This window comes from Syngnathus leptorhynchus, chromosome 15 (genome assembly GCF_054491065.1).
Source record: "Syngnathus leptorhynchus isolate UIUO chromosome 15, UIUO_Slep, whole genome shotgun sequence".
Lineage (NCBI taxonomy): Eukaryota > Metazoa > Chordata > Actinopteri > Syngnathiformes > Syngnathidae > Syngnathus > Syngnathus leptorhynchus.
The window spans coordinates 5,628,211-5,638,412 of record NC_141209.1 but is presented as its reverse complement, the minus strand read 5'-3'; the positions used below and the strand labels follow the sequence as shown (position 1 = coordinate 5,638,412).

At 42.1% G+C, this 10,202-nt stretch overlaps 1 protein-coding gene across 1 annotated transcript; it reads left to right on the top strand.

Moving 5' to 3' along the window:
* The first annotated feature begins 587 nt into the window (after positions 1-587).
* On the top strand, positions 588-3,282 carry htr1b (5-hydroxytryptamine (serotonin) receptor 1B). Its single transcript, XM_085932717.1, has one exon. It carries the CDS (start codon positions 843-845, stop codon positions 1,989-1,991), a length of 1,149 nt encoding a protein of 382 aa, XP_085788843.1. The 5' UTR covers positions 588-842; the 3' UTR covers positions 1,992-3,282.
* The last annotated feature ends 6,920 nt before the right edge of the window (positions 3,283-10,202 follow it).

Below are 10,202 nucleotides of genomic sequence, written 5' to 3'. Positions count from 1 at the left end.
CGCATGGATGTTAATTTTAAATTGTTTTACTTAAAATAGATAGATAGATATATAGATATATAGATATATAGATAGATAGATAGATAGATAGATAGATAGATAGATAGATAGATAGATAGATAGATAGATAGATAGATAGATAGATAGATAGATAAATAAATCTGCCCACCCAACCAAGCCTGCATCCTTCTGTCCAAACTCTCCAAACCAATAAATTCAGTCAATCATTAAATCAGTCAATTTGACTGTCTGTCCATCCATCAATGCATCCATCCATGTGACTATCACTTATTGTCTGATGTGGAAAAAAACACTGGAGACAATACATCCAGTTAAATCAACTCAACAGGTATTTTCCCTCATCAATAATGAACATGGTTTTAAATCATTCATAATGCCTCTATATGGCTCGACTTAAGCTTTTCATAACGTGCGTACCTGCGACGCGTGATAGGCTTCCCAAAGTGACAAATGATCCACGGGCACTATGACCCAGCAAACAGTCTGGACCATCATGGAGACATCAGTTGATGTCACAGACTGTATAAAAAGCACCACTTCGTGGTTCGCCTCGTCAGTCACCCTCTGCGGGGGTCCGAGCTGGAGGCACGCGTCTGGAGAGCATTTCACCTTCCATGCGGATTATGTCCCTCACGCGTTGGAAGGGCAACAACATCATCACCGTGCGCAGTCACGATGAAGAGTGGTGAACTATCCCCGCAGGGAGTGGATTACAAGTGAAACAATTCGTGCCATGGCGTTAAGGAGGCGACATTCCTCAAATTTTAACCTCAAGTGTGGGACGATGGACAGAATATGAGCCAAGAGTTACTGGAGAAGTGATGGAGGGCGCTGGACAAGTCGAGCTCACCCAGTTGCCGGCAAACGCCTCCAACATCAGCCAGCCTGAGGATGCGTCTGAGGTGGGTTGGAGCGCGCACAGCCTCGCCTACCAGATCACCTTGGCGTCGCTCCTTTCCGCCATCACGTTGGCCATCAGCCTGTCCAACGCCTTCGTCATCGCCACCATCTCCCAGTCCAAGAAGCTCCAGACGCCCGCCAACTTCCTCATCGCCTCATTGGCGGTCACTGACCTGCTGGTGTCCATCCTTGTGATGCCCGTGTGCGTCCTCTACACGGTCACCCACGAGTGGACGCTAGGCCAGGTGGTGTGCGACGTGTGGCTGTCGTCGGACATCACCTGCTGCACGGCGTCTATTCTCCACCTGTGCGTCATCGCCCTGGATCGCTACTGGGCCATCACGGACGCGGTGGAGTACTCCAAAAAGCGCACGCCGGGGCGCGCGGCCGGTATGGTGGCCACCGCCTGGGTGATCGCCATCTCCATCTCGCTTCCGCCGCTCTTCTGGAGGCAGGTCAAGGCGGACGAGTTGACCAGCTGCAGCGTCAACACGGACCACATCTTCTACACCATTTACTCCACCTTCGGCGCCTTTTACATCCCCACCCTACTGCTTATCGTTCTCTACGGGCGCATCTACGTGGAGGCGCGCAAACGCATCCTCAAACAGTCCCCCAAGAAGAAAAAGAGGGCGGCGGGCAAGAGGCTCACTTCGGCGTATTTGACCACGGGCTCCCCGGGCTCTAACGCATCCACTAGCCCCCTGCAGGGCGGAAGACACGACGCGCCGTCCAGCGACACCAACTCGTCCACCAGCGACAACCAGGTGAAGGTGACTCTGTCGGACGCGGCTCTGGAGAAAAAGCGCATTTCAGCGGCAAGGGAGAGGAAAGCCACCAAGACGCTGGGCATCATTCTGGGCGCGTACATTGTGTGCTGGCTGCCCTTCTTCATCTACACGCTGGTGGTGGCCGCATGCGACGCCTGCGTCATCCAAGAGCTCTTTGACTTCTTCACCTGGCTTGGCTATATGAACTCGCTCATCAACCCCATCATATACACCATGTCCAACGAGGACTTCAAGAAAGCTTTCCACAAACTGATTCGCTTCAGATGCTGCAGAGGGTGATCCTTTAATTGATTTTTTTCATGATTACGAATGTGAATAAGCAGATGCCATAAATTACAGTTCAAAGCCATGGCGTGTGGATGTGGAGAAGGTGGGCTATAAAAGGAAATCCACGTATTCTTTATTGTATTGAATATGTCATTGATTGCCTAACCTACAAGGGAAATCTGGATTTAATAATTCAAAATATATATGGACATCATTGCAGGATAACTGCTGTTTTCATGCATAAAAAGAGACAAAAAGGCCAAAAACATGCTCAATCCAATAGATCTGTATATTAAAAAAATCTGCCTTAACAAAAATAATAATGCTCACTTTTGTTAGGATTAATTTAACAGTATTTAAATGAATTGATGAAATGTATTTTTTCCTCAATCTATTTTTTGTTTTTTTAATTCATTATAATCATTTTTATTTATTATTTATTCATTTGTTTATTCATTTTTATTTATTGTCGAATTATTTAACCCCTTAATGGGAAATTTATCATTTATCATTACCACCTTATGTGTAATAATTGTATTTATTTATTTATTATTGAATGCAGTGTGATGGACTAAACTCACACTTGGTTAACTAATTTATTGATACAAAAAAGTCAAAATATTAGAATTACATCCGTCAATAATATACATTTTAGCCCCCCAAAAAGGCAGAATTTTAACTATAGTCTATTGGAGCTCATTAAATCAGAGGTGGCAAACCTGTGACCCGTGGGCCATATGCGGCCCGCAAAAGCTTTCCATTCGATTTGCCATGTCATTCTAAAAACAAACAAAACCTCAGAGGAACTGTCATGAAGCACCTGGAAACATTTGACTCTTAAATGTTCATAATATATCAGAAGAATAAGAATGTTGGACCATTGTATCAAACCCCATCACCAATGGTCCACTTAGAGGAGGTTGTCCACCCCTGCATTCGATGTGCGGTGTATCCTCATCGTAAACTTGTCTCAAGCTTTGCACAGTTGTGAATCAGATGTGTATGTATTTTCAGATCACTTTTGATATCATGCTTCTTATGTTTTCAAATGTCACACAGATAGGCTGTGTGGGCTGCTATAGTGTGTGTCTGCAACGTGATGTCTGACCTACACACACACACACACACACACACACACACACACACACACACACACACACACACACACACACACACACACACACACACACACACACACACACGCACACACACACGCACACACGCACACACACACACACACACACACACGCAAATGGGTGTCATCTCTTTCCTCTCAGAGAGGCTGTGCAATAAAGAAAAGTATTTCAAGTATTTCTTTGGACTGTTTCGTGAATTGCTGTGGGGGCGCAAGAGAGAGAGAGAGAGAGGATGCATTTTACTTTATTTATTTTGACATTGCAATACGTGTGCCATATGCGCTTGGCATGTTAAATATCTCAGTAGCTTGTGGTTTTCACAACCTTGTACTCCAATATGTTGAAGAAACAACAACAACGGGAAGCAAAGTTAGTATATATTTGCTATGGTAGCTACTCACGATGCCAATAGACACACATGCAGACGCACTCACACATACACGTGAAAACACAGACGTGTCATTCGACCGTTGCAAAATTTTTACAAGGCTCATCACGCAGTCACAGTGCATGTGAACCATGAGGAACAGCATTTTGGGATTTTTCCTTAAAGTTCACTCATATATGCATTTTGATACTGGATAGGCTACACAAAGATAGTAAGATTTAATCCCTAGATTATTAAATTTTGAACAAATAAAACCACATACTGTAACCAGCAAACTAAAATTTTCATTGCATTATTGTGAACATTCAATCTTATATAACTTTAATGGTATTATCAGAGATACTGCAGCATGGCGTTTGTAGTATAAAATTGGATATAATAGTCAATAGAGACACTTTATGAATGGACGGTCTGACAAGCACTTTAATTCGTACGTTTACCATAATGTATGCAATTTCAGAATGAATAGCTTTGCACGTCCTTGTTCTTTACATTTACATATTGTTGAACAATACTGACATATTTATTTTCAAGGTTATTCAATGAACTAGTTTGTGCACGATTTTGAAATATATCATCTGCCTCATGGGGTGTTGTTTAAAATTGATATGATAATGTTCAGTATAAGGACATGAAGTAGGGACATAATGTACTGTGAATGTCTGACAAGTTATTCATACTGTATATTGGTTGGGCACATTTTAGAAACACAATGGTGATCATGCACATACATAGCCTGCTCTTTAAATTTATTACTTTATGTTCTAGTTCACCAGCAGCCTGAGTCAGTATAAAGCGTTATAGAAAAGTGATGAACTATGAAAAAGAAAATCTGTGTCATGCGCTGTCATCTGTTTTTCCCAAAATATCTACACTTCAGCCTACAGGATATCCACTTGAAAATTGTACAAGAGGATGTTTGCGTTTGCTTAACTCAGCAGGTCGAGCACAGCACACGAATGCAATTTGCAGTTCATCTGACACAATCAGTATTAGCGACTGGCAATGAAGTTTGGTTTGCATTCCTTTCTAATGTGTTGGGCTAAGTATCTACAGTGATGCCAGGACACAGAAGCCAAAAAGCCACACCAGGAACCGAAATACCTGCTGCTTCTAGTGAAGTCATGAACACCGTAATGGGCGGGCGGGGCTTCAAGGCATGCCAACAATTGGCAAGTAAGGGGGACCCACCACCCCGTGTAATTAGTGTACTTTCCGCCCGGTCTCACTTTTCCAGTCCCAGATTGGCAGACATGACCTTCAGGAACCTTCCTGCGAGCGCCACATAAAAGCTTTATGTGCATGATGAATGAAAGTATTAAAATTTGGGGAATAGGTTCAGAGGGGTTTGTGCCTCACTAGTAACCCTCATGAACTCTAAACAAAACCTAAAACAATTATTTATTGCCTTGAAAATAAATATGTGAAAATATACAAAATAAATACTAAACCTACCTTTCTTACATACAACTCACGTACTGCAGTCCATCCACCTTCATTGGCTTTTGTTGAACAAACACGCCAGATATGATTTTGTGTATTCAAAGAAGTTCTTTGGCTTGTGCATCGTCATCTCCGTCCTCTGTTGACACGGGACAATTGCATCTGTAGAGCAAATACATTAATTACAATGTGCTCATCCTATTAGCCCGACGCGCCGCCTTGCTGCTTTGCATGGACTGAAGGAAGTCGCTGATGTTAACGGCTGGCGAGGCACAACACGTAAATAATGGAGCCATAAACTATGTCCTCCGCTCAATACAGTTTTGGTTAACAGCTTTATCGTTTCACCCGGTGGTGGCTGCGGCGAGACCCGGTGACATTCATCAGGAGAAATTGAAAACACGCCGGCCCATCTGCTATAAATAAATTGCCCCACCAAGGTAAGAACAATTGACCTTGACATGAGGTGGAATAAGTCAGCAGGTTACCTATAAAGCTGACCGAGAGGCTAAGCAAATCGTACAGTTTTGAGCTGTCAAACTAACTTTATCTCATCAATATCATCATTTACTTGCAGTGGATTCAGTCTGCTCAAATTATCGCACATTTTCTCATGATTGATAAAGTCATTTGCACAATTAAGCCATTTTGCATTCATAAATAAAGAATTGTAGAGATCATCATATTTTGTCTCTTTTCTGTTCTTCCTCTCAGGGTGCAAAAGTAACATGTAAGATGGATGACAAACACAATGCACACTTCAGTATATTATTAATCACGTGTATGCTGTGCACGCTTCAATGCTCCACCAAAGGTGCTTTGAAAAGGCCCTTGGCGCCTCACGCTAGCACTACATGTCGCCAATATATGTTCTTCCGCCTGTTCGAATCACACGATTAGTCTCGCTGTATGTGGCTCGCCATAAAGGATTGCAGTCAGAAACAAAAAAAAAAAAAAAAAAAGCTTCACTAACCTTCTTGACAGGCGGTTGCTGATGTTTCCATACCGTTCACGCCGCATCGTAAGGATCTCGCAACTGAAATGCATCTCAGTTAACGACCACTCAGACGCTGAAAGGCATCATGCAACAGAATTACTTGAAGATGTGTGGCCTAGTGGTGAGGAGACATAATGGCCATCTTGAGAGGAAGGAGCAGATCCTTCTTAGCTACTCTGGTCACGCAACTCGAGTCATAATTTTGATATCAATACATTTGTTTTTCATTGCTAACAACAAAAATCTGTTTTATTTAATGTTACTCAATTAAGTTTTATTTTACTTCAAGAATCTGTAACCTACAGATGTTTATTATGAAGATACTGCATACGATTATTTTCTTTCCAACAGATACAAATAGAATTAATATATTTTTCACTGTTTTATTGCATTAATTTAAAAGTATATTTAAAAGGTCATTTGCGTGTTTGACATGCTCCTGGGACTCAACCTGTCTTTTCTCCGAAGGGTTTTGCAGCGAGTAAATATCAGTTCAGTGGGACCTTCAGGGAGCAGGAAAAATATATTAGAGACAAAACAAACAATGAGCTGTCTTGTTCTTTTCTTCCACTGAACGCAGCCCCACTTAGGGGTCAAGCCAACAGTTTCATCTTGAATTTCTTTAAAATGCAGAGGATAGACTCTCCAAGCAAGACGGAAGACAGCGCGTCAAGAACAAACGCCTGGCTTGCCCTCTCTCACACGATAGAATTCGATTTAGATGTGAAAAGTTAAAATGAAGGGAGAACAGGGTAGAAAGCTTCAAAGCGGGTCAACGTCATCACTATTTGCCTGCTGCAATGTACATTCTAATTCCGAGTATGTACTATATGTGCACGATGATCAAAACCAAACACTTGGGCTCGGCGGAGAGCCTAAAGGAATATCAATGAGGACTTTTCAAGCACCTCGAGGCTCCATTTACATATTATCTATTAACCTTTTTTATATTAAGTACGAGAAGGTGCATTGAGACGGAAAGTGGACGAGCGTTTTTGTAATTTCTCAATTTCACATGCAATAACAACACAAAATGTCACAGCGGCTCTTAGCATGAAATTTGCCTGACGCGGGCCTAATTCGGTGCGTTCCTCATCGGCCCCGCCAAGCCTCCAGCTTGTTGTCAACGCACATTTTCCGTGCCGCCCGTTGATGTCAGATGCTTTGACACAGGTTTGGTATTTGGAACAGCTTCAGGGGGAGTTTTACCAAGGATGCAACTATATTTACTCGCATCATCCACTGCGTCAAGATTATTCAGCAGTCCTTTGTTGCTTCCTTTGATTGGAAAAAAACAATGTTGCCTTCTTTGGAACCTCATGTTAACATTTTTTTTTCTTTGCAACTTTGTAACTCATTGTTACTTTTTCAAGGTTCGCTCCGTGTCTGTTTCACTTCATGAAACTAGTTGTCATGGTTACGTTGAAACACGTGCTCACATTGCGACAAAGCAATCAACACTCAGCGAAGAGGGTGGGAAAAAAATCATTTGATTGATGCATGCAGGGCGTGTGAGTCACGAAAAGGCTGCTAATAGCATAAAAAATGATCAAGTTCTTTTCTGCGACAAAGTAATTGCTGAAGGTTTGTTGCTGATGAGAAGTGACAAGCACCCGGTGAGCATCATGACAAAAGTATTGGGACACAAACTGCTTTCTACACGCAGCGTAGCCAACCAAGGTCAAACACAACCTGTTGAAGTTATTCTCATTTTAAAATATTTTTTTCTTTGGAAATGATGCAGCATGAAATAATCAATTCCTTGGTGAGATCGTCATAAATGAACAAAATGATTGCTGCATTTACGTACCTGTGCACATTTTTATTGAAATCCAATTATCGGTTAGTATTTTTTAGAGGCTCTTTTTGGGTCATGATCTGTGTTTTTTGTCAATCTTGTTTTTATTGGATTTACTTTTATCATGTTTTCCCATGTGTCCCTTTTTTATGATGCCTTGTTAAATTTGTGTGCCCACCTGTTTTTGTCAGCCGGGTCCCTTATGTCTACAAATCAGCTCCCTTGATTGTGTCTCATCAATTTGCTTGTATTTAATTCTCCGCTTTCTTTCTGGAATTGATCCAAAGATCCGATCATTGCGTCTGTTGCGTTGGTTCCTGCAGTGACGTCAGTCAGGAACTTCCCGCTCGTCATATTTGTCTCCAGCGTACCTGTGACCCCGATACATTTAAATTTGGATGCATGCTTTTTTTGTATTACACTCAGCAAAATCGTACATCACAGCGCATCGTCACTACATAATCATCTTCAAATTTTATGGGCTGCCACTCACTTTGACCTCTTTGTCAGTGTCCCGTACTCACTCCACTCAATTACTTTCCACATCCTCCCCTTTACGTTTATGTGACTGTTTCAAAACGTCCTGCTTCTCCACTTTTCCTTCCTCAGTTGGCTCATTGTCCTTCACTTGTTTCTTATTATCGCTGCACACATCAGCTTTCCTCTACCCCCCGATCCTGCTTGATGAAATGAACTCTGCCCACTGGGGATATTACATACCGGATAGCACGATTCATGGCTCCATTTTGTCACTACCTGCACCCCGCCGCCTCCTCCTCTTTGTAGAGAAGACTGGAATCCCTCCAGGGGCGAGACGTGAGCATTTCATCCACCTGTGGTCTGTGTTATAAGCGGCGCTGGATATGATTCCCCTCGTGAGCCCAATTTCAGGCTCCCATGCGACGCCTGGGGACCACTTATTTCCTCATCATAAAACATCTCGTCACCGTAGCATCTTAATCAGAGCTTCTTCAGGTGAAATTTCCCCCCATGTTACAGTTAATGTCATCTCGACAATGACAGCTTCAATCTTTCATCTCATCTATCTGCTTGTCTTTCATCAGGTTATCTTGACGTGTGCTCGCATGTTGCTTTGCATTCGTCAAGGAAGCTTGACATACATTACAATGAGCATCTCTCAAATTGATGCTGTTTTGATTTAATTTGGTTTTAGAGGCTTGCTGTGTTTTTCTACGCTCGCGGTACGCGGTGTTGACATCATTGTCCATCTGTCTTAATAGTAGTTGCCAGGCAAACAGATCAGTAGCAACATGCAATCCACGCCAACCGCATGCGTCATCTCAAACTCGCTCCTTGTCAGAGGTCGATTTCTGTCAACGTGCTCGCGTAACGATAATTAGGCCAAATTTGAATATTCTTTTATCTCTTCCAATCAAAGTTAGCAAAGACAGGACTGTCAGATGTCTTTCATCATTATTTGAATCTTGAATCATACCTTTTGTGACAGTTTTTACTTGGTGCAGGGCTATTTTTTTAGGATGATCTATTTTTATGTAAGTTTTTCCTATCTTATTATCTATTACATTAAGGATTTTTTAGCAAAGATTTTTTTGTTTTTATAATTAGATTTGATTGAGTTACTACTATGTAGAGGAGCAGAGAAATCTGATCCATGTTGCCCTGAAACAAGAAACGTACGGTATGTGGTTGCCAGGGGCACGAGGCCATTGGGAATTTTGTGAAAATGTCAGATCTCTATGCGAGCACATTGAATCATGTGTTCTGAAATATTAATGAAAATATTAGATGGAATCCACTTGAATACAAGTATATTAAAGGGCTACCCAATTCTACTGTAGCTACCACAAAACATCTCATATGTGCATGTCCACTAGTTTTTCTTTAACCAAAAGTTTAGAAATAAATAAAGGCCAATTTAAGGGGATCCTATGTGGAAAGACGTCAATAAATACATAAAAATATCATGAGCCACCAATCAAGCTGCCACTCAACCTTTGTAAACGGAAAAACTCTGGTTTGATATTTGCATAATTGTTTCTTTTCAAAGCAACTGGATCGACAGCACGCTGGAACACAACCTTAAGCAAGTCACTCAATCCACTTTGCGTCCTTGTGGCCTTCCAGAAAAGAAGCAGGCCAAGCAGAAGCATTTATAAGACATTTAATTGCCTCCCACTTCCTGATGGTTATCCATTGATACATTCTGCCACTTTTGATACTTATCATCCACTTAACAGGCTACCGGGCCGGGCCGGGCCAGGCCAGGCCGAGCCTTACCACTTGGGGGTCGATTAATCAAACGGCTACTACTCCTATGAGCAGATCTTCATCACAGATTACGGCAGATTAGGACAATCCTCACGTGCAAAGTAAAGCAGCCAAGGTGTCGATGTTGACACTCTGACGCTTCACCTCAAATCATCCAAGAACACACCTGTGACATTTGTGAGAGTAAAATTGAACACAAATGATCATAAAA

What these genes read in the sequence shown, in the direction of transcription:
- htr1b (XM_085932717.1), top strand. Translation starts at nt 843, where the DNA reads ATGGAGGGCGCTGGACAAGTCGAGCTCACCCAGTTGCCGGCAAACGCC.